General features: G+C 50.7%; 1 protein-coding gene across 9 annotated transcripts in view; it reads left to right on the plus strand.

Annotated features, from left to right (window-relative positions):
• LOC149307604 (rap1 GTPase-activating protein 1) overlaps window positions 1-23,928 on the plus strand; it is a 44,739-nt gene that overhangs the window by 1,597 nt on the left and 19,214 nt on the right. For 2 of the 9 annotated variants that reach the window (XM_089534069.1, XM_089534070.1), the window contains exons 1-2: window positions 20,233-22,501; window positions 23,292-23,327. In XM_089534069.1, the coding sequence (XP_089390195.1) occupies window positions 22,007-22,501; window positions 23,292-23,327 (531 nt within the window). In that variant the 5' untranslated portion in view covers window positions 20,233-22,006. Of the gene's footprint in view, window positions 1-1,586; window positions 1,643-10,908; window positions 10,945-16,213; window positions 16,347-17,713; window positions 17,811-18,056; window positions 19,258-20,232; window positions 22,502-23,291; window positions 23,328-23,928 lie in introns of those variants that run through there. The other 7 variants (XM_089534077.1, XM_089534072.1, XM_089534078.1 and 4 more) reach the window with 7 other exon arrangements.

Consider the following 23,928-nt stretch of genomic DNA (forward strand, 5'->3'; position numbering starts at 1 on the left):
GTCACCGTAATCCAGAAACAAAGGCGCACCATTTCCAGGGTTGTGAGTCTGCAATCTCCACATTTTGTGTGCAAACCTTTGGTTTCTCTGATGCTGCTCAACCGCGAAGGTTCATTATCTGGGCAAAGTCTAGTGTGCTTCCTCCTTTCCGTCCATCATTGCAGCCACATTAAGCTCTGAAGCGGCCACCTTCTGCCATCTCTGCTTTGGCCATCGATCTTTCCTCCGGCTGGAGACATTTGGGGCTACTTGGGGCACGGCCACAAAGCCTTTGCCTTGCATTACGTTACTTACATTTACATTCTGCACATTTGACCTGTCTCACGCTTATCCACTTCTCTTGTTGTCGTTCCACCTTTTGCCCAGAATTGGGACTCAAGGCGGATTATCATTTCAAACAACGAAAAATGAACATTAGAATTAAAACATTCCTGGGAACCGGCGCAGTCTCGTGGTTTGAGCATTGGGACCATGGCTCTGGAGACCAGGATCCCATTCCTTGTTGGAGTATTAAAAACCCACTGGGTGACCCTTCAAAGAAACTCCCTGAGAAAACCATTAGTTGGAAACGAAGGCCCTGAGCATCCAAACCATTGCCGTTCCCAGTACGTCTTTGCCAGATTGTATTGGACCAAGTCCACGATGGGACTTGCAGTCCTCCAAGGTCCAGAGGTCTGCTTGATCCCCAACGCTGTATTCAAGTCTCTGTCCTTAACAGCGTCTTGTGGCAGTGAGTTCACCTTGTCAACATTCTGCAATTGTTGGTGACTCAGGTTTTTCAATGTGGCTCTCCTTTTATCCTCCTTACGCCAACCCTGTGAGGTAGGTCAAAAGGGGAGACCTAGGTCCAAAGCCCTTTCCCCCAAATCTCTGGTTCCAATCCCTGTCCAGATATGGAAACCCACTGGGGGACCTTGGGCAAGAAGTCACACTCTCTCAGCCTCAGAGGAAGGCAAGGACAGGAACCACCCCTGTCAAGAAAACCTAAAGATAGCTATACTTTGTTGTTGTGTACTTCCAATGTGTGGCAAATTTATGGGCTTGGCCAGGTTGGTACAGAGGAGCTTTGCCATGGCCTTCCCTTGAGGCTGAGAGAGTGTGCTGAACCCTCTTAAGCCAGCCCACAACAACACCCCAAATCCACAAAACAGGGGTTGCTGCAGTGATGCCCAACCCTCTGGTCCTGCAGGTGATGGAGGACTTCATCTCCCAGCATGCCTCAGCCATTTGGGCTGAATGGTGGGGGATTCTGGGAGCCACCTGGAAGGCGAGGGTTAGGGGACCTTTGCAGACAGTCCCATGATTCTGGCAGGGATGCCTGCCATCACCCCGGGAGGGATGGGATTTGCAGTGCAGGCTTCTCCAAGGGAGCCAGGAGTGTGCCCTGCAATTTGCCTGCAAGGGGTCCCAGTCTTTGCCCAGGCGCCTGGGGCTGCTGCAAATGCAGTTGGGTGGGGGGCGAGACGAGAGAGGGAGGGCGGGGCCAGAGGCAGCCAATGGGAGCCTGGGAAAGGGATTTGGGGCGGGGGGGCGAGGAGAGAGAGGCAGGGGCTCCGCGTGACGCCTAGCTCGCCCCGCCCGCCTCAGTCAGTGCGGAGGGAGGGAGAAGAAGGGGCCAGAAGCAGAAGCAGCGCCAGCCAAGGTAAGGAAGGGGGCTTTCTTTGGGGGGGGGGGCTGCTGGGGTCCCCTGGCAAAGGGAGGGGGCGCAGGCTGCCCCTCCCTTTCGCAAGGGATGCAAACTGCCCCCACCACCCCTTTGCCAAGGTTGCAATTGCCCCCGCCCTTTGCAAGGGTTACAACTGCCCCTACCCTTGACAAGGGTTGCAAACTGCCCCTCCATCCCTTGCAAAGGATGCAATGGTCCCTACCCTTTGCAAGGGTTGCAAACTGCCCCCAGCCCAGCTCCAATTGCCTTTGCAAGGCTTGCAGCGAGGGCTCCCCATCCCCTGTCCTATTGCCTCCCCCCATCCCCTTGCAAGGGTTACAAACTGCCCTTGTTGCCCCTATCCTTTGCAAGGGGTCCAAACTCTGCCCCCCCTCTCCCTCCATTTCTAGTGCTGCGTCAGAAAACCCCTGGAGAGGGGAGAGGAGTGCGCCCTGATCCGGGGCTGCAAAGGACACGGGTTGGTAGAGGGTTTGGGGTCCAAGCAAACCCCTCCCATAAAGGTTGAGATGGTCCAAGGGAGAGGAATGGGTCTCCTGGGCATGTGCTAAGTGCAGTGTGTTTGAGTTTTGTTAAGGTTTCCTTGGCTTTGCAAATGGAAGAAGGCTGGCACAGGTGCCTTCCATCGGGAATTGGGAAGCAAGCAGTGGGCATCCACACTGCCCCAAATGGGCTGCCAGGAAGGCATGGAAAAGGAAGAAAAACTGCAGTCTTTTGGCAGGGAGGGGGGAGAAAGGAGGCCACTATAGCAATGTTGTTGTTGTGCTTTCAAGTCATTCCCAACCTATGCCAAGCACACACTCAGTGTCACTTCTTGCGCCTTTGTGAGAGATGTCAAGCAGAATGGTCCTATAAGGGATCAATGGCTATTGTTGTCGTCGTTGTCTGCTTTCAAGCCATTTCTGACCCACGGCCACCCTAAAGCGAACAAATTGTGGGGTTTTCGTGGCAAGGTTGGTCCAGAGGGGTTTTGCATTGACTTCCTCTAAGGCTGAGAGGGTGTGACTTCTTGCCCAAGGTCTCCCAGTGGGTTTCCATGGCTGGGCTGGGATTCGAACCCTGGTCTGGCAGTGTCCTAATGTCCCGAACCACTACACCATGAGTATCCCACTGGCCTTTTGGGGTGCTGGCCCTGCCATTGGGGGGGTCAGGGAACAAGGCTAGTCTCAGGCTGCCAATTTTGGGGAGTGGGTCACCGTTCACTCACCTCAGGTTTCACTTAGAAAGCTGTCTTGCAAGCCTATCTTTTATATATATATATATATATTGCATTGCATTTTCTGTGCCATGCTGCTCCTGGCGGATGGCTGCCCTTGAAGCGGGGATTGTGTGGCAGAGAAGGCATGAGATTCTTGCTGGCTCACGCTCTCCGCAGATGGCTCCTGTCTTGGCCCAGCTGTTGGCCATTTTTGCTGGTGCTCCACTTTGAGATCTCTGGCATAAAAGAAGGACAGTTTCTAGCACGGAACTGGTTATCCTGGCTGCCATTCCAGAGTTTGCATCAGTGCATCCACACAGTAGAAATCATGCGGTTCAACGCCAAGGGCTGCGGCCCCATCCTATACAATCCTGCCATTTGTAGATTTTGCAAGCTCTCTCTGTAATGGCGCCATGGCAGTTAAAAGTGGTGTCAAAGTGCATTATTTCTACAGTGTTCTCTAGTTTCTCTCACTGCCCAAATCGCTCTCCTTTGCTCTTCCCTCTTGGTGGCAAAGCCGTTCCGTGCTTCCATCCCAACTTTGTGCCTTCATGCCTGGGGCAGAGCAAGGGAACCCCTGCTTCCATGACATTTCCAAATGGAGTCTGGGGCAGGGATGCTTATAGCTGTGGGATGGTGCTGTGGATGATGGGCTAGGAAGCCAAGAAGAAGGGGTCCCACCATCCTCTGGAGCAAATGCAGAGCAGCAGCAGCAGGTTGGAGGGAGAAGGGGCTGGGAGTGTGTTTTTCTGCTCCCTCAACAGATTTAAAACCCTGCCTTGGCAGAGCACCACGTGCAGAAAAAGTGGTGGAGGAGGAGGAAGAAAGCGAGGATGGCGGCACTTAAGCACGCCTGGCAAGGGCTGGGCTGGAGAAGATGCCATCTGCAGAGAAGGAGGGCAAGGATGGCAGGGGGAGAGGGAGGCCAGGTCTCTGGGCCTGACATGGAGCTGCCACTTTTCAGCCTGGAGACCAAGGTGCACATTCTCAGCTGGCCGGTTTTTATGGCTTCTCCTCAGTCAAGGGTGCAAAGCCTCAGTCGCCTGGTTTCATGGGTCATCTCCAGGCAAAGGTGCAAATTCCCAGTTGCCCAGTTGCCATGGGTCATCTCCAGAGTGGTTTCTAGGGCGCAAATTATCCCGGTTGCCCAGCTTTCATGGGGCATCTCCAGACTGGAAATGAAGGTGCCAATTTCCAGTTGCTCCATTTTCTTGGGTCATTTCCAAACTGGAGACACGGGTGCAAATTCTCCAATTTTGCTGGACTCAGCTCTGGTCAAGAGCAAAAGGCTATGCGCCAATCTCCAACTCAGCTGAGAAGGTGTCAGCTTGCTACAGTTTGCCATTGCTTTCTTGCTACAACTTGCAAAGAGATTTGGGGTAACTGGGTTTACTGAGCTTCCTTTATCCCTCCCCTGCCATTTTGGTGCCAGGGCTTACCTTCCACTTTGCTGTGCATCTTTATCCCATTCCCCTAAGCAAGTAGGAAGGAATAATATCTCATTTCACCTCGATCCCCTTTGGGGTGTGAGTTTCTATAGTGGTTGGGGCATGCTTTGGATAAGGCCAGGCCTTGTGTCCAAGCAAGCGGGGCATAGCAATGGGCACACGCATGTGGTGGTTGCATGAGGGCTCGTGCCAGGCAAGAAGAGGCACCGTGGGCCTATATATAGTGCCATTGTTTGGCCTGGGAATTGGCATTATCTCTGGTGACTCATGTCTCCAGCGTCTGCATAAGAGAAATGCACAGAAGGGGGGTCGATACGTCGGAGCTGATGGCATCAGACAGTGGACAGAACAGCTGCAATTGTTGTCTTCTGCAAGAAGCTCAATGTGGCATCACAGCCAGCCTCCCTCTGCCGACATGACGCTCTGTGCCATGGTCTTAAACCTCCAAATCTGGGTCCCTGTTCTTCTCTGCGTCCTCTTGCCCTCCACTCTGGAGATGAAAATGCTGCGTTTCTCCTTCCAACCCTCTGGACAATTGTGGGCATGCCTTTCCCTCCTCCAACTCCTCCTTGGTTTCTTTCTCCATTTTTCATTTTCTGGGTATGCGCCAAGATTGCTAGCTTTGCTCCAGGCCTTTGGAAATGGCACTTCGGCCGCCCGCTGTGCCTTAGGATCCTACAGGGATGCTTCAGGATTTGACATCTTCCAAGGGGTGCTTAGGAATTGATATCTTCCAGGGATGCTTTAAGATTTGACATCCTCCAAGGATGCCTTTATGCACAGTGAATTTGCCAAGGAAGGCGCCCGCCTTCTGTCTTCTCCCATGCCATACCTGATGCCACCCAACCACTGTGTATGCCCAACCTGTTGGAGTTTAGGGTCCCGTGCCCCCTTTCCGAATCTTGCACACGCCAGGCGTGTTCATTAAGGGCACAAATCCCAGCTTCCAGCGTTTGCCAGCTTTTCCCGCATGGCCGCCTCCTCCTCCTTCTTCGCACTTCCTACCCACTGCCTGCCGTGACAGTGGGGCCATGCGCCGTTGCTTGGTTCCTCTGCAGGAAAAAGTGGGCAAGGGTGCCAAGGAACAGCAGGTTTGTGCACAGAGGGAGGCAGCAATGCTTGGCACATGAGCTGCATGGCTCACGCTCCCTGCTTCATACGGTGGGACTCGAACCCGCCTCTCTAGGGCAGGGAGGACTGTAAGGGATCCTAGTTAGCCATGTTTCCAGAGGAGCAACTGATTTGCCAGCCTGTGGCAGCTCTAACTGAAAGGGGTTTGGTGGTACCTATTGTGGTACCTCCAGATCTGGTCCTACCCAGTTCTAGTGCAGATTCCCAGTTGCCCACTTTCCATGGGGCATCTCCAGACTGGAGACAAGGGTTCAAATTTCCCCAGATTTTGTGGGTCATCTCCAGGTTAGATATGAAGGTGCAAAGTCTCAGTTGCCCAGTTTCCATGGAGCATCTCCAGGATGGAGAGGAGGGCTGCTGTTAATGCAAGCTAAAATAGCATTTGCCTTCTTGTGGTGGTGTGCGTCGTGTCTGACTTACGGCGACCCTGTCCTGGGTTTTTCTTGGCAAGGTTTGTTCGGAGGAGGTTTGCCATGGCCTTCCCCTGAGGATGCTGAGAGAGTGTGACGTCTTGCGCATGGTCACCCATTGGTTTTCATGGTGCGCATGGTTGCAGTTCTGTGCAAGCAAAGGGCCTTTGGTAAATGCTAGGAGTCCAGCATTGCTGTCCAAGGTGCTGCTCAATTTCATTCCTCTTTTCCCTTTTCTGGACTCCTGGCCTGGAGGAGTGTCCGGCTGCCGTCCAGAAGGGGGCGCTCTGTGTCCAAAGCTGGGCCTGGTGACCTCTGACCTCAGGAACCAGGTGAGAATTCTGACCGGTGTCTCTGTGCACAACTTTGCCTTTTATTTTCAATGGGGATTTTCCAAAATTTGCAAGAGCCTTCATGAATTCGACCCAGGACGAATGCAAGATTGGAAGGAATGCATTGAATGCATTAAACAGGGCCACTTTTGGACATTATGTTATATTTGCAAGGAAGGCAATCATAAAATGCATGTGTCTTTTTGGATAAGCAATTTGGCCCAACCAGACGAAGGGCGTCAAGACACCCTTTGAGCTGAAAAGCTCAGCTTTCAAGCTCTTGCCGAAGGGAGGTTGCCACATTTTTTCCTGCTAGAGGCTCCTCACCTTTTAGCAGCCCCAAAGCAGGCAAGGAGGACCCAGTCCTTTCCCTGCAGCTTTTGCTAAAGTGTATTTTATCCTTTTATAGGCCCTCTGTTTTAATATTGCAATGATTTAATTCTGTTTTAACACAACAGAGTCCCAGTTATTGAGGAAAGGACAAGATATCAATACAGATGATGATGATGATGATGATGATGATGATGATGATGATGAGTGAGGACTCGAACCTGGGTCTCTTCCAATCTTGTTCCTGAGCGGGGTTTCTTCCATCTTCCCCCCCCCCATTTCCTCCATTTCCCTATCCTTCCTTCCTTCCTTCCTTCCTTCCTTCCTTCCTTCCTTCCTTCCTTCCTTCCTTTCATTTACACGCAAACACATATATACACAAAGTAGTAATCCTCTTGTGGGTTTCGCTCCTGTGCAGCAACTGCTGCGTTTGGGGAACAGAGCCCTAGCACCGCTTAGAGACGGTTGTGACACCTTACACACTCACACATGCGTGCATGCACCCTCTTAGCCTCAGTTATGGCCACACATCCTTCCCTTCACACTTGCTGTGCACAGACACACATCTCGCTGTCTCACGCGTGTGATGGAAAACATGTCACACGTAGTCACACACATATCTGCCCGTTTCTCATGTGAACACACCCTCTTCATTGTCTCACTCCTATGCCCTCTTGCTTTGCACGCTTGCACACGCGCACTCCCCACTTTCATAGTCTCTTTCACACACATGACACACTCACACACCTTTCTCACACACGCTCTTTTGTTTTTCTGACCCATCACACTCCCCACTTTCACAGTCTCTTTCTCTCTCACACACATACAGACACACAGTTTTCTCTTTGACGCATCACACTCCCTACTTTCATAGCGTTTCTCACACACAACACACACTCCTTTCTCACAGACGCTCTCTTCTCTTGCCAACCCTCACACTCCCCTCTTGTGTCGTCTCTTTTCACACATACACGCGTTCTCCCCGTCTCCGACCCACACAACTCTTCCTTGTCTCTCTCTTACACACACAAACACACACACACAGACACACACACAGAGGATCTGTCTAAGACAGGGGCAAATGGAGGACTGGCATTGCCCTGTGCCCAAGAAAGAGGCGGCCCCTGCCTTGTCCAGCTGCTGCACCTCAAACCCACTCCAGACAGACCTGAGCAAGGCCCATGTGCGTATGTGCATGAGTGTGTGTGTGTGTGTGTGTGTGTATACTGCTGTGGTTGCCTTCCTGGCCTCCTCCTTGCTTGCATTCCTGCCAAACAAACAGAGCTGGAGGAGGGTTGCTGGAGGTTACCCGGCTGCCCTTGGGGGCTTGTGGGCCTGGCCCAGACCGGAGCGTGCCAGGCAGGTTTGGGCCACGGACGGAGGAGGGAGACGCAGGCGGAGAGAAGCCACAGTCCTCCTTGCCTTGGTTTCTCTTGCTCCGGGTCTTTGCAAAGCAAAGCAGCAGCTTCAGGGAGGCACCGGGCTCCTTTGCTTTGCATTGCATTGCATTGCTTTCCTCTCTGGAGGCCTTTTGCAGAACAGGATGGGCTCCCGCAAACGCAGCTTCACTTTTGGGGCCTATGGAGGGTGAGTCGGACACTATGGGGCACTCAGGGGATCCCCATTTTGGCCCAGAGGCCGGGGAAGGGGTTGTGGTTTGGACTGCGACACCCAGCATCCTGGGATGTGTTTTCCCAGCTTCGCAAAGCTTGGCTTCCCCAATTCTGACCCATTGTCATGAACAGGGAGAGGTTTGTTAGGGTTGCAGTGGGGTTTGTGTGTGGGTTGTGTGTGCAGACTTAAACCAGTTGCATCTCTCTTCCTCCTGGGCACTGTGTAACCTTTTTTGTTGTGTGCCTTCTAGTCATTTCTGGCCTATGGCAACCTTAAGGCAAGCCTCTCTATCGCAGGGTGTTTTGGGCAAGAGGAGGTTTGGCCGTCGCCTTCCCTGAGGCCGAGAGAGTGTGACTTGTTGCCCGGTGGGTTTCATGCCCAAGAGGGAACCAAACCCTGTTCCCAGAGTCATAGGCCAATGCTTAAACCACTGCACCATGCTGGCTCTCAATAGATTGGATGGATGGAAAGAAAGAAAGAGAGAGAGAGAGAGAGAGAGAAAGAAAGATGGGTACATGTGATAGATAGATATGATAGATGATAGAGAGTGTGGATGGATAGAGATGATAGAGATGATAAGAGAGCAGATACATAGACAGATAAAACAGATGTGATAGAATAGATGCAGATATGATAGAGGGAGAGTAGATATATAGATGGATGTGATAGAGAGATGATTATAGAGCAGATAGATAGATAAAATAGACGTGATTGATTAGATTAGATAGAATGGATACTGTTAGATAGATAGATAGATACATAGATAGATTAGATTAGATAGAATAGAGAGATGATAGAGAGATGATGGAAGGAATGTAGGATAGATAGAAAGATAGATAGATGATTGATAGATGTGATAGAGAGAGATGACAGAGAGCAGATAGAGGGATAGATAAAATAGATGTGATAGGTTAGATTAGATAGAATAGATGTCCATCCCTTGCAAGGACCTTTTCCCAAGTGCTTCCCTTTGGTCTCCTAGCAATGCCTCCTCGCCCGCCGCTGGTGGCATGGCTGCCTGCCATCTCTGCCCTTTGCGTCTGCCACCCACTTCTTCCAGGGCCCTCCATTGCAATGACAAAGGCGCCCATGTTCTCCCAGGGAGGCCTTCCTGCCCCTCGCTGGCATTTCTTTCTCTGTGGGAGGAGGTTGCAACCTCCAAGGAATTCCTCCTGTTCCAAAACTTGCAACCATTTTGCTAGCAAGCGCCCAGATTTCCAAGGCGTTCCTCTGCTTTGGGTTGCGGCACCCAGCATCCCCCGGCCGCCAGCCTGGTCAGATGGCAAGTCTTCTCTTCTCCATCCCATCAAGATGCCATTTCCTACATTTGGAAAGGTGCCTTGGCGTAGTGATGGCTTGAGCATTGGATATGGCTCTGGAAAAGCCCATCATGGCCTTAGGGTTGCCATGAATCAGAAGCAACTTGAAGACACGCAACAATTGAGTGCATCCCACTTGGTGCCACCTTGGCTTTGCAATGCCAGCTGGCCTCCCTTGGCGCCTTGCTGTGCCCGCTTCTCATTAATTAGCGGAGCCACGATCCAATGCCTCCTAACTGCGTGGGAGGCCAAGGCGGGCGCATATGCGGGGAAAGCATGGCTCCTTCTCAGTTTTATGGCCTTCTCTTGGCCGCCTTGGCTGGAATAAATCAATTTAGCAGAGAAGAGGCTGGCACCAGGTGGCACCGTGGCAGCTCCCTCTATCCCTCTTCTGCCTCACTGCACATGTCTGTGCCTCCAAGTCATTTCCGATTTATGGCGGCCCTATCATTAGGATGATGGGCGCTGCAGTCCCCATCTTAGCCAGGCTAAAGGGACTCTGGAGACACTGATGCTTGGGAGTGGAGAGTGGCCCTCCTCAGACTAGCAGACACTTAGGGGCCATTCTGGGTGAGGATGATGGGAGCTGCAGTCCTCATCTGCATCACCTCAAGGCCTAAGGGGACTTTGGAGATGGAGAACATATTGAACTGCACATGGAGATACTTTGGGGTCTGTAGGGTCACCATTCCCATCGCTCCTATAAGGCCGTTTGGCATGAGGATGATGGGAGCTGCAGTTCCCATCTGCACCCCCTCCAGACTAAGGGGACTCTGGAGACATTGGTGTCTGGCGGTGGAAACCAGGAGACACTTTGTGGGGCCATGCTGGGTGAGGATGATGGGAGATGCAGTCACCTTGAGGTCTAAGGGAACTCTGGAGACAGAGAACATGATGGACTGCGGGTGGAGGGGGGGTCCTCTCCAAACTTGGAGATACTTTGTGGTCTGTGGGGTGACTGTTCCCATTGTCCTCAGTGGGGCCACCACTCTGGGTGAGGATGATGGGAGCTGCAGTCCCCTTCTGTACCACCTCCAGGCGAAGGGGATGATATTTCAGGTGCATGTTTGCAAAGGTGTGCATGTGTTGTTGTTTTGAATGGCTCTCCCAGACTATTTCCCCCTTCCTGGGCCCTTTGCTAACCCCAAACATGGGACCGGTTCCTGGGCTGGACGGACAGGTTTGGGGCCATGCGGGCGAAGGGCAAAACAAGGCCTTGTTTTTGGACTCTGCTGTGGGTATTTGGGGAGGAAGGAAGGGTCATGGAGGCCAAGAGGCAAGGAAGCCGGGGGGGAGGCATGGAGGCGGAGGGGTCACTGTTTTGGAAAAACCCACATCTCTTGCCAAGTTCGGAGTCTGCTCTCCATCAGCTTCCCCACTCCTCCTTTCCTTCCTTCCCTCGTTCTCTCCATCCTCTTCTTTATTTATAGTCTGATTACCATTTTCTTATTCTTTCTCCGCAGGGTGGATAAGACGACTGGACAGCCTGGGAACCTGCGGTGAGTAAAATCTTCATTTCTTTGGATAGGGTGAAATGGTTGAGCCCAGAACTTGGACTCCAACTCCCATCGCCATTGACTGTGCCGGCTGGCAAGAGGAGGATGTTGGGAGTCGGAGTCCAAAAATAAAACTTTTCCAAACTCCAGTCTTCATGCAAACTTGCAAGCTTGTCCATCCCAATCGGCTCAGGCTCGGGGCAGGATGATGGGAGTTGGAGTCCAAAAAGGGAACTTTTCCAACTTGCAAACTTGTCCTTCTCAGTCGGTTCAAGCCAAAGCAAACTGCAGCATCCTCTCCAAGTTTGTCTGTCCCCCATGTTGGAGGGCATGCTATGCCGGATTTTACTTTCTTCCTGCTCTGGATGGTTTCGGTTGTGTGTTGTGTGTTTGTGTGTGTTGTGTGAATGGAGGGGAGAAAAAGTGTTGGCATTTCTGCCACTGAGCTGGGCCTCCTTCCTCTGTAAAAACGAAACAATAGCCGCTACTCAGGACCCCATCTTGGCAAAGTTGTGTATCTTGCGTGGTTTGAAAGGAGCTTTGTTGTGTGGCACAGAGTTGTCATTTTGTTACAGTCTTGGAGACTCTTTTCCATGCCTTCCATAACCAGGAATGAATTAATTTTGCCCACCTACACAACCCAGGACAGCGTTGTGTGGATGGTTGGTGTGCAATGCAAGCTCGAGCAAGTGAGCCAAGCCATGTCTAGCATGGGAGATCATGCTGCTGCTGTTGTTGTTGAGCGAAGTCACACACACACACACACACACACACACACACACAACTCCTCCTTGGCCTTTTGTCAGTCTCTGCTTGCAGTGGCAGGTCAAGCTTGACCACAGTTCCAAGGCCTGGGATTTGTAGTACAGGTGTGTGGCATGATTGCAACGGGGTGCATCTTTGTCGCCCGGTGCACTTAACTTCTGCGCAAGACGCAATCTGGGGACATTTCTTAGAGGAGACACTGTCTCCAGTTGGGCAAAAGGCAAAAATCCTCACTCTTTCCCAATGAAGCATTCTGTTGAATCCGAACACTTTGACACTTTGGTGCCATTTTGCTTGGATTTGAGCTGTCCCCAGTTTCTTTTCCAAATCGAACAGACACAGCTGCGTGGCACGAGGAGTCCGCTTCGTTGCTTGTTCGGATTAGCTCAGTGGGTAAAATTTTGGGCGCCAGCCTTGGATGGTGTCACTCGTCGTTCACACCATGGGCAATTGAGTTCGGCGCAGTTGCCGCTGCATGAAGGGTTGGCATCGCTCCGGCTGCCCTTTTGCTCGGAGTCACCTTGTGCCAGTGTTCCTCCATCGTCTTCTTTATGTTGGCATGAATATCAATGGAGGAAGGGTCTCCCTTTGCTTTGAGCCCCACGGGGGGGCTTTGGGGTGGGTTTTAAGGGGGGCGATGGCCTTTGGCTGGCGGCCTTTGTGCCGCGGAGTGGAAACATCAGCAAATGCGCCGGGGGCCGGGGTTTGCTTTCTGCTGAATTATTCATGGTGAGCATCAATAATGGATGCCAACGTGAGTCACCGCCGGTTTGTTTAATTTTGTCATTTCCACGTAAAGGATTCGGTGTTTTGGGTTCAGGGTTGCCCACATCGGTCCCTTGGTGGCCAAAGTGGGGTTTGGGGTCTAATAGTGTTTGCAAACTGCAGTGGATACCAAGGGCTAACTATACAAGGAAAAAATACTATTAAGTAGCCTATTAAAAAGAGCAGTAATTTGAAACACTTTGTTGTTGTTGTAGTTGTAGTTGTGTGTCTTCAAGTCGTCTCTGACTTATGGCGACCCTAAGGCAAATGTGTCCCAGGGTTCTTTTTTTGGCAAGGTTTGCTCAGAGAGGGTTTGCCATTGCCATCCTTTTAAATAAATGTAAATATGATGATGATGATGATGATGATGATGATGATGATGATGATGATGATGATCCTCTGAGGCTGAGAGAGAGTGAGTTGCCCAAAGTCACCAAGTCAGTTTCCATTGCTGAGCGGAGATTCAAACCCTGGTCTCTAGAGTCCTAACCCTAAATCCAAAGCACTACACAATGGTGGCTCATCTAAAGCATTTAAAGCATGAATTTGTGGTGGGAGGAGGTTCCGCCGGCAATAGAAACGGCTCATTCAAGTGGCGCATCCAGCCCAATTTTGCCTCTCTGTGCCAACCATAGATTTCCATAGATTAATGATACCCTTCTGCCCAAGACTCCTTCCGATTAATGATGCCGCACCGCAGCTTTATCCGTGCCGGGCGGCTGCTCCGACGGTGAACTTTGGCTCTCGGTGAACTTGGAGGGATGATCTCCAGAATATCTGGAGAGAGAGAGAGAAGGTGAGAGAGGTGTGCCTAATGGTGCACAACTTTCTTGCACAGCGGTGCTAAGCTGAGCATGTCCACCTGTCAATCACTCCTGTCAATCTTCCTGCTGGGAGCCGGAGGGTCATTTGTTTGACTTCCGAACCCATCAGCACTTTGGCAGATTTTGGAGGGGGATCCATTTGGGATGCTGTGCAGGACCGTTGCAACATTATCATCCGTGTGTGTGTGTGTGTGTGTGTGTATTTCTTCTTTGTGGTCTCTGCGAATCACACAAATGGGTTATTCTGCGCCTGTGCAATAAACTTCGGAGTCTACTGTGCAGGCGCAAAATAACCAATTTGTGTGTGTTCGCAGATGACCACGAAGAAGAAAAATATCATTACAGGTAAGCAACCTGTCCATCCATATATATATATATGTGTGTGTGTGTGTGTGTGTGTGTGTATGTAGATATACATACATTACTGTATTGAGCTGCCCCTCTGCATGCCAAAATATGCAATAGAGGAATTGTTGCTTTAAGGTTGTACTGATCACAGCTCTCAAGGTACATCTACACTGTAGAAATAATACAGATTGACACTGCTTTAACAGCACTTTGCAAAACCTGAACTGTTCCTTGCAAAACCGCCAATCCTGGGGAATCCATAGGATGGAGCCACAGCACTTATAGTGGCGTCAAACCAAATTATTTCTCCAGTGTAGATGCAACCGTGGGCCTGGCTCTCCTTTGCTTCCCCCAAAGTGGGATGACGCTTTAGCTTCTGCGCAAGGGACGGACTTTAGCCTTGTTACTGGGCAACGTTTGCCCGGAAGCGAATGCTTTTTCGCGAGCAAATGATGACACTGATCGGGCGAGATGGGTGCCAACGTCCCCCTTCCTCCAAAGCACGGCCTTTGGAAGCAAGGCTTAGATTTGAGACTTTGGGATTTTGGGGGGCTTAGGGTTAGCTGAAGTGTAAATTCGAACCCTGATCTCCCAGAGGAGCATCAGTCCAGTTCTCCAACCAGTGCGCCATCCTGGCTCTAAAATGCCTATCATTTGCCTTGAAACAGTGGGTGAATGTGATGAAACGTGCACCGATTCCACTAACTCTGTGCTCTGGGGGACGATGGGAGTTGCAGCAGAAGGTTGTGAGATGTGAAGAAGTAGGTCGCTGCCATCCATCGCAACCCTTCGCCTCCGGGCTGTTAATGGTGTTGCTTTTGCAAAGTGGTTGCCGTTTCTTCCTTTCAGGCGCAGTGGGGCGTGCGCTGTCAGTTCTCTCCCTCTCCAGGGAAGTTCCTTTTTCCGGCGCTCCCTGGAGGGAGCTGCGCATTCGCATCCGTGGGCTCACATAATGCAAACCCACGGTGCGGCTTTTCATCTCCGCTGCCATTATACCGTGGGAGGCATCCATGTATACCTTTGAGATGATTTTTAAAAGAAGCATCCATGTTCTTGGATGCTCCTTCCAGCCACAGACCTCCGAAGCAGACTTTTCTTGGACCTACAAATGCCTAGAGAAGTGTCCTCTCTAGGAATCTCTAGGTATTCCAGCGCAACTCTGTGGCCAACGTTACTCAGAGGTTGACCATAGAATCACATTGGAGGACCAACAAATGCCTAGCTATGCACATCTCTGTTGTGACTCTATGATCCCCTTCCAGCAGAGTCTTATGGTGTCCCCATGAATTTCATTAGGTTTCCTTTTGCAAGGAATCCTCAGATCATGCTTTTTGTGCTAGATCTTTCCTCCAAAATGGAGCTTGCAAGGACCTGGGATTCCTCGACCGTCTCCCGTCCAACGCCTAACCAAGGCTCCCTTGCTTAGCTTCCAACATCAGATGGTGCCTGGTGCATTTTGGTTTTTATGTTTCCATATATGTGGGGGGCTTCAAGTCGCTTGTCAGTTTATGGCGACCCCATGGATATCATAGGGTCAATTGTAGGGTCCGTGAAAGGGATCCTTTATGACGCCAAAGCTTGGGAGAGTTCTTTTTGGACTCAATGCAATAGGAGTCTGAACGCTTGCTCTTCTTGGAACTGTTCCTAATGTGCTTGTTGCCTGTAGCAAAAGGGTTCCTGAGTGCGTGCAGAGTGCCTTTCTTTCTGGTCACGCAATTGCTTTGGGAGCTTGTCTCCGGAGTCAATGCTTGTGGGAAGAAATTAGGGACTATTCTGTAGTGCATGCAAAGGAAAGAAGCGTCTCAGACGGAGCGCCGGCTTTTGAATTGAGAAAGAAAAGAGACCAAAATGGAGGCAGTAGCACCTGATGTCAACCTGAGCTGTCATTTTGCAACCTGAGTGCAAGGAAAACACCCAAAGCAGGCACTCCTGCCTTGGCTCATTTGCATCTATTGCATATGCAGATGAGGCAGACTCTTCCCTTTTGAGAAGGAAAAGAGGGATGGAAGGATGGGGTTTCAAAGAGGAAGAAGGAACAGGACTGACGTGTGAAGCTGAGAATTCAGTGTATGGAAACATAATGTAGAAAGCAGAATATATAAAAGCCTTTATATAGGAGTCCCTGTATCGGAAGAAAGGCACAATATAAGAAAATGAAAATAATAATATAGTAAGGATACTTGAAAGGAAAAGGATGGAGCCGGCGGGTTGCAATGCTGCAAAGGTTGCTTGATTCTCATCTCTGGTTTCTAGGACTTCTGTGCCATCTGCAAGTTCCTTTGCTCTCTCTCTCTCTCTCTCTCTCTCTCTCTCTCTATATATATATATATATATATATATTGCTCTTTTTCCAAAATTGGGACTCAAATGGCTATATCTCCATGGATAGAGGGATGGATGGATGGATGGATAGACAAGTTGCTTGCATTGCATTAACTCTGGAAAAGAGAGGAGGGAAGACAGTCCCGTTGTCTCAGGCAAAAGCAAACTGCAGCTAGCATTAATGCATGCATCCCAATTTTTAGCTGTGAATCGTTGGAGCGAGGGAGATTTAAGGGTTCATTTTGCAGAAAAGACGGTGACTCCAGAGCCATCTCCGGACGGAGGGAAGGACTGGTCCCCTTCTCGCCTCGCCCACGCCTGTTTTTTCCGCGCCGGCCTCCAGTCCGCCATTTGTCTCCATGACGGCACGATTGCTGGACGGTAATTGCCAATCAGTTACTCAGGCCTCCGCCTCGGTAAATACCTCCCTTCGGCTTGCATCCCGTCTCTATAGAAACTGTTTAGGCGCAGTGGGTTTGTGCATTTCTCCGGCGCGACACGTAGGCAGCTGCGTCCGTCTCTGGCGCGCTTGAGATCGGTGCCCCCCGAAATGGAAAATACTCCAGACCAGCCCTGCCTGGTCCTTCGTTTCTGGGTGTTTATGTGTGGAAGATATATATATATATATGCCTTCAGATCCCCTATTCTGTTGCGGTGACCCATGAATTTTGTAGGTAAAGACTCCTCAAATCCAGTTTTTACAGTTTCTTCCTCTCATATCAAAGCACCTGGGATTTCTTGGTGGTCTCCCATCCAAAGAATATCCAGGGCCTGCCCTGCTTAGCTTATGTGTGCATGTTTCTGTGCATCAGATTAGCCTTATGATGGCCCCATGAGTTTCATAGGGTTTTCTTAGGCAGGGAATCCTCAGAAGTGGTTTGGCCAGTTCCTTCCTCTGAAATATCGCCTAAGGCACCTGGAGTGATAGTCTCCCATCCAAGGGCTGTCCAGGGCTGATCGTGCTTAGCTTCCAAGATCAGACAGGATGCCTTCAAATTGCATGTTGACATTTGTTGACCCCATGAATTTTGTAGGGTTTTCTTAGGCAAGGAATACTTTGCCAGTTCCTTCCTCTGAAAAGACCTCAGTGGGGCACAAGGTGGCACTGGTGCCCTTCCTCAGAGTTCCCCAGAGTCACTAGGGAAGACCCAAAACCCTGATGCCAGTCAGCCCTGGCAATATCTAGGGAATGCCCCAAACCCCGCATTGCCAGGACTGAATACCACCACCCAAAAGTATCTCACTCCATATAGAAAGGCAGGCGGGTGGGTAGGATTTCTATGCCTGCTTCTCATTGCTTTCCAGCTGGCATGGAGGGGGCATATGGAAAGGTCCATAGGTGCCTAGAGGGCCTGGCACATGGCATGTGGCTGGCTCTTTCCTCGCCACCCGCCTCCGTTTGAAGCCAGATGCCGCTGTCACCTCCGTTGCCCGCTCAGGGCGGTTTGCCGGCACCCCGGCTTCTCCGTTGCATGTTTTTGCTCCTGGTCTGCCAGCTGGGTGATGCTTCACAAAGCCAGATTCTGCCAAAGGTTAAAAAAGTGAAAAACAGCTGCAGCTTTGGAAGGCTTGCAGCATCAGGATGCCAGGCAAAGGCAGATATTAAACACATGCAATGGGAAACATGCAAAATAAAAAGTCAACATGGGAACCAAATTAGAACCGTATCCGAAGCATGCACTTCTTTCCCCAAAATGGCTCAGGAGCCAAGAGTCTAAAATCTGGCTTTTCTTTCTTTCCTTTCCCAGAAAGAGCGATGGGTCTCTCCAGTCCTCCCTCAGCGGACCCTTAGAGGGGGCAGGGGCAACCTCGCCTGCCCCCCACACCACTCTCCGCCAACCCAAGGTAAGAGGACTGACCACCCGTGGCTTTGCCCCAGACAAAATGGTCACCAAAGCAGCCCAGTGGCTGCTCCTCCTCTGTGGATGTGATGCCCAAATTGGGGGGCCAAAGGTGGCCAAATCCGTCACTCTTCTCCTGGGATGGGTGGCCATCTCCTGCCCCCCAACGAACTCCCTGCTGCCATGTCTGCAAGGAATGGCACCAGAATACAGACAACTACATTGATGTGCGTATGTGTGTTGTGGGTCTTCCAAGTTGTTTCCAACTTTTCTTGCCAAGATTTGTCCAAAGGGAGGTTTTGCCTTTGCCTTCCATGCGTGGGTTTCCACGGCTGAGTGCGGATCCGAATCCTGGTCTCACCGTTGGCCAACGCAGTGCGGTGGATTGAGCCTTGGACTGTGACTTCATAGTCCAGTGCTCAATCCATGGCACCACATTGGCCAACGTTGAGAAATGCACTCAAAACCAAATGGGAAAGCACCTGAATGAGATGGCCATGGATAGGGATGGTGGCAAAAGGTGACCCTTCTGAGAAGAGGCTGCATTATCTGATGAGACTTCAGTGGGGTCCAGATCCTTGGATGGATGCTGAATGACCGATATCCCAAGACCCCAGTCAGTTAGATCTAGGTGACCATGAAACATGACAATAATAAAAGTAGCAGTAATATTGCCCCAGTTCTGAGCAGAGGCGGCACCCTCTCCGCACCCTCCTTCCTTCCCCAAAGAGTGTTTGCAAGGGAAATCAGGCAAGTTGTGGGGCAGGAGGTAGGAAACCTTGCAGAGAAGCAGCGGTGGACCTTCCCAAACAAAAGCAGGGGAGTGCCGGGTTCAATATCTCCCCATCCCACCCCAACTGCACCCCTCTTTTGAACTCAGCAGCAGACCCAAATTGGAGAGAAATGGATTCAGTTGCCGTTTGGATCTTCTCCTTGCCCATAGGTGCCCAAATGGTCATTGCATCCATCTCCTCCCAATTTGGGTCCCACTTTGCACCGGATCCCAGAAGCATTGCTGCTATGGTTTCTCTCTGGTGACGTGTGGGGCAAGTGGGAGACATTGCGCTTTGCAAAACCAAACTCTCCTTCCCTCACCAGGATGGATTGGCGCTGGTATTTGTGGGCGATCTCCATGGCAGTGCACAGTGCCACCCCAGGTGCATCTCTCTGGGACGAGGACTTGACTCATTCGGTTCCCTTTTTGACATCCTTTGCAGCTCAAAACTATGGGGGAAGTCGGGGTTTTTTGCTTCCAGTCGCTCCAACCCCATGCCAGCCTCTTGCTTCCTGATGCCAAAATGCCTTCTCCCATAACTTGCATCTTAAAAGACTGGTTGATTTTTACAAAATCGTGCCTGTTTGGCATCATGTCTTCCTGGTGGTCGGAGAGCTTGGGATGCAAACTGCAGAAAGCCAGGCAAGGCATGATTCATCCACATTTGAACATGAAGGTTGGAAACTTTTAAAAATGGGCCCTCTGTTTGCATGTATGTATGCATAGGCAATTTTAGAGATGTAAATCTTCATGCATTTCATTCTCACAGCAAGAATGAATAATCTTAACCTTTTTTCCTCCTGGTTGCAAGAAAGTCATCCAAACTTGTGCGGGTTTCCAAAAAGTATTTGCAGTTTGGAGTTTATACTGAGGTTTGGTTCCAGGACCTCATGCGGATAGCAAAATCCACGGATGCTCAAGTCCCATTATATACAATGGGGTGGCATCATTATCATCATCATCATCATCATCATCATCATCATCATCATCATCATCATCATCATCATTGCAGTGGTTCCCATGGTATCTGCTGGGGTTTGGTTCCAGGATACCAAAATCCATGGATGCTCAAGTCCCGTTATATACAATGGGGTGGCATCATCATCATCATCATCATCATCATCATCATCATCATCATCATCATCATCATTGCAGTGGTTCCCATGGTATCTGCTGGGGTTTGGTTCCAGGGTCCCCCATGGATACCAAAATCCATGGATGCTCAAGTCCCATTAAATACAATGGCCTAGTAAAATGGCATTATATAAAATAGCAAAATCAAGGTTTCCTCCTTCTGAATATCCTTTATTCTGTGGGAGCCAGCGTCATGTAGTGGTTTAAGTGTCGAATTCGGGGTTCGAATCCCAGATCAGACATAGATGTTTATCACACTATACTCTTAAAGTGCTACTATTCCACTTTGACTCCTCTAGCTGCCTCCTGTTGCATTGTGGGATTGGCAGTTTTAAGGAGGGGTATTTTGAATTCTCAGGGAGAGAACTTCTCTTCCTAAGAATTCTAAATGCCCCTCCTTAAAACTGCATATCCCAGAATGCAACAGGAGGCAGCTAGAGGAGTCACAGTGGAATAGTAGCACTTTAAGAGTATAGTGTGATAAACATCATAGAAACCAACTGGGGGTAAGTCACGCTCTCACAGCTTCGATGGATGGCAATGGCAACCCCTCTCTGGAGAAACTTGTCAAGAAAACCCCATGGCCTTAGGCCCACAACCACAACAACAACAGCAACGACATTCTTTATTCTTGCAAAATATCAAAGTGTGCATGTTCTTAAATACACAAGTGCACATGCTATGGTTGCATTTGAACACTTTCCAGGCTGTTGCTTCATTCCCACCCAACCCTGGCATCAGGCCTCTTTGAAATGGGGAAATGCTCCCTGTCTCCCCAGTTCCAAGCTGCAAAGGACCCCTGGTTGGGATGGAAGAGGCATTGGTGTTTCCACCGTGAAAGCAGCTCTCCACCACGGCTTCTCCCCTCCCTTTTGCCAACCGCTGGGGCAGCTGGCATCGGATGTAAATGAGGCGCAGGGAGGTGAAAGGCCTCCTTGTTTTGGCTGCCAATCTGCCAATTGCTGAACCGACGCCAATGTCAACGGAGAGCAGAGTCCTCCTGCGAGGAAAGGAAGCGCGGCTGCAGCCTTCCCTGCCTTCTCTTCTTGCAAAACTCTGCACCAAGAGGAGGCTTTTTCCTAGGAAAAGGACCCGATCCGAGGGAAATGGAGAGGGGAAAGGAAGCTGCCATCCAAGCCATGCAACCCAGCCCTTTTGCTGTCTGTCTCCCAGAGTCATGGCCCAGCACTCCATGCATCTCTGGAAGGCAAAACCTGACCCCAAAAGGGAGTCCCTCATCGTTTTGGACCTATTGTGTTTCTTCCCTGGCTATAAGGAGGCACTTGGCACATGCCCAGAGACACACTTCCCACAGTCTAACCCAGGTTAAGATCCCTGGCCTTTTAGGAAAGGGTTTTAAGCCAGCCATGTCAACCCTTGGGAAGCCGACGGAGGAGGTTTGGGGCTGGGCTTGCCTTGGGGGACAGTCCCATCTGCCTCTGCTGGCTTTTCCCAGGTCAGTTAATGGAGCCATTAACTGGTTTAATTCTCTTTAATTAACTGGCCTTAATTGCAAAGACAGATGGATGCGTTTGGGGAGGAGGAATGGGAGAAAGTCTGACTTCCCTGTTGCTTTTCCAGGCCGAAAGGAAAGCGGAGAGAAAGTCCTCAAAATAGAGCTTGGAAGAATGTTATTTTGGACTGTGTATTGTTGATTTGTCTTTCCATTAGTGTACATAGATAAGATATCCATTGTTGCAAAGTCATATAGTCTTACTAGCTATTCTTCTATATAGTAGGTGTTATGTTTCCCAAAATATTGCATATGTCCACGGATTTTTTATCCACGGTTTCGCGCAGACACAGCATGAAAATGTATATATTTAAAAATATAAATTCCAAATAGCAAAACTTGATTTTGCCATTTTATACTATAGGAGACACTGTTTTGCTATGGCATTGCGTATAATAGGACTTGAGCATAGATTTGGTTATCCATGGGGTCCTGGAACCAAACCCCAACAGATACCAAGACCCCACTGTATCCCTTCTCAAGAAAACCCCATGATAGGGTTTTCCATATAAGTCAGAAATGGCTAGAAGGCACACTGCAAACAAAGAGTCAATGGGAGAAGGCTCAAGACCTTGCAAAGGCTTCAAATGCAAGGGATCCATAGGACGGAGCTAACTATTGTCAAGCTGCCTTATTCCTACAGTGCAGCTGCCCCCTAACTTTGGGTCCAAAGGGAGAGATCTCCATCCATCCATCCTTCCTCCCCATCCCTCTCGGTTGCCATGACGACCCCAGTGGTCCAGGAAGAAGAGAGTGGTCCTCCTCTTCCTTCCCTCTGATGCTTTTTCCTGGCCTCCTGGCTGCAAAAGAGAAGGGACTCTTGAGTCCGGGGAAGGGCTGCGGCCAAGACCTGCCTCCTCTTGGCACCGGCCTCCCCTCCGGCACCTGGCTCCCCGCCCAAAGTGTACACACATACACACACACAAAGACACACAAACACACAGCAGCAGCAGATCCTGGAGCTGGCTGGGGAAGGAAGGAGGCAGGGCAAGGTCCAGGGAGCCTTTTCGTGGTGGATCGGGGCCCCTCGGCATCTCCCCCCTCCTCTTCTTCCTCCTTGGGGGGCAATAAAAGGGGGTACACAAGGCTGGCGGTCCCTCGGAAGCCCCACACGGTGGAAGTGGTAGTCCAGGGAGGATGTGAGCCATTGGAGATCCATGGAAGAGGAGGAGGAAGAGGAGAAGGAGGAGGAAGGCAGATGGAGGGGGACCAGTCTCTCCCCGGACCCCCACGGCTGCTATGGGGGGGCTCTGCGGTGGAGGATGGCTGGAGCGTGAGTACAGACACACACGCCTACATTTGGGGGGGATGCATGACCCTTCTTGGGTGGGTCTCCAGGTTGGAAAGGAGATGGGGGGTCTCTTTCCCCACACCTTTGCCCCCCCCCCCCCAGAGAGATGGTTTTGCAAAGAGGAAAGGAATGGTGGCTGGGGGACCCACAAATGAGAGACAGACCACCAAAGGGAGTCAGGGGATTTATTTGTACCCCAGCCTACCTTGCATTTTTGGAGGTTTGGTGTTCCCATCCCAGCCAAAGGCTCAGGTTTCTTTCCTTTCTCTTCTCCTGCCCTGCTTTACTCAGCCAGGCCTTGTGTGTCATGGAGAGGGATGGGGGGCATTTAACTGTTTGAGTGCCAGCTTACCTGCCAATGCAAGGGAGGTTAAAAGGAGTGTTGCATTTCTGCACAAAGGTGGTGCATGCAGTTGTGTGTGTGTTTGCAGCAGTCTCATGGGTGTAAAAATAGGAACCTCATCCCCTTTGGTAGACTGCAAGGGGTCCAGGGATGAGGTCCACCTGAAGTTTGAGTCCCATCATAGCCTTGGGTTGGCATCTCTCAGCCTCAGAGCCTCGGTTTGTAAAATGGGCATTGATGCAGGATTTGTCTGGGAAGGGTTTTCCTCGCAAGTCTTCCTTCTAAATTCTGGATGGGCGATGGAGCCGGTGCAGCGTGGGTCCATTGCATTCTGGGGTGAATAGCAACATGGGTCCTTGGGGGGGATTGGGGACCCCTCTGCCACAACTAGTGCGTGATTTCTCTCTCCTCTTTTCCCATCTCTTGCAGAACGCAGAGCTGTTTGAAATGATTGAGAAGATGCAGGTGAGTCAAAGGCAACCCACGCGCTCCTTGGGGCCTGGCCCAATTTGAACCCGTATCTGGGGCAGCCGGGGATGATGATGGCAGTGATGGGGCTGGTGACATCAGAGGGGCAGACTGGAGTGAATCGGGACTTTTTTGACTCCAGGGCAGGGATTTTTGGGGTGGGGATGTCAGATTCTGGGAAACCTGTCCTGCAAGAAACACCTGGTGACTCACCTGGGATGGAAAGTTTGGCCGAGGGAAGGTGGATGTCTGCGTCTGGTTCTCCAAAGACAGCAGCCGGGAAGTGGCGAATGCGAAAGAGAGTCCTTGACCCCTTTCCCCACTCCGCCTCGCCCTGAGATACAATCTGGAGAAAGAGACATGAGTCCATCCTTGCTGTGACGTCGTATCCCATCATCCTCAATCCAAGGCAACTAAGGACAGGCCTGCTTAGTCTCCTCTGCATGGGTCAGAATACAACCCCCATTCTCCCCAGCCAGCATAGCTTGTTTTGCCGTTTGGTTTGAGTGGGAAGTGTACTCTGCACATGCTCAGAGGCATGCCTTCCATTCAGCAACTCAGCTTTACAATATCCATAGAAAGAGATATGACCGAAAAA

Source organism: Sceloporus occidentalis, unplaced genomic scaffold (assembly GCF_023333645.1).
Source record: "Sceloporus occidentalis isolate IW3139 unplaced genomic scaffold, rSceOcc1.0.p SCAF_8, whole genome shotgun sequence".
Classification (NCBI taxonomy): domain Eukaryota; kingdom Metazoa; phylum Chordata; class Lepidosauria; order Squamata; family Phrynosomatidae; genus Sceloporus; species Sceloporus occidentalis.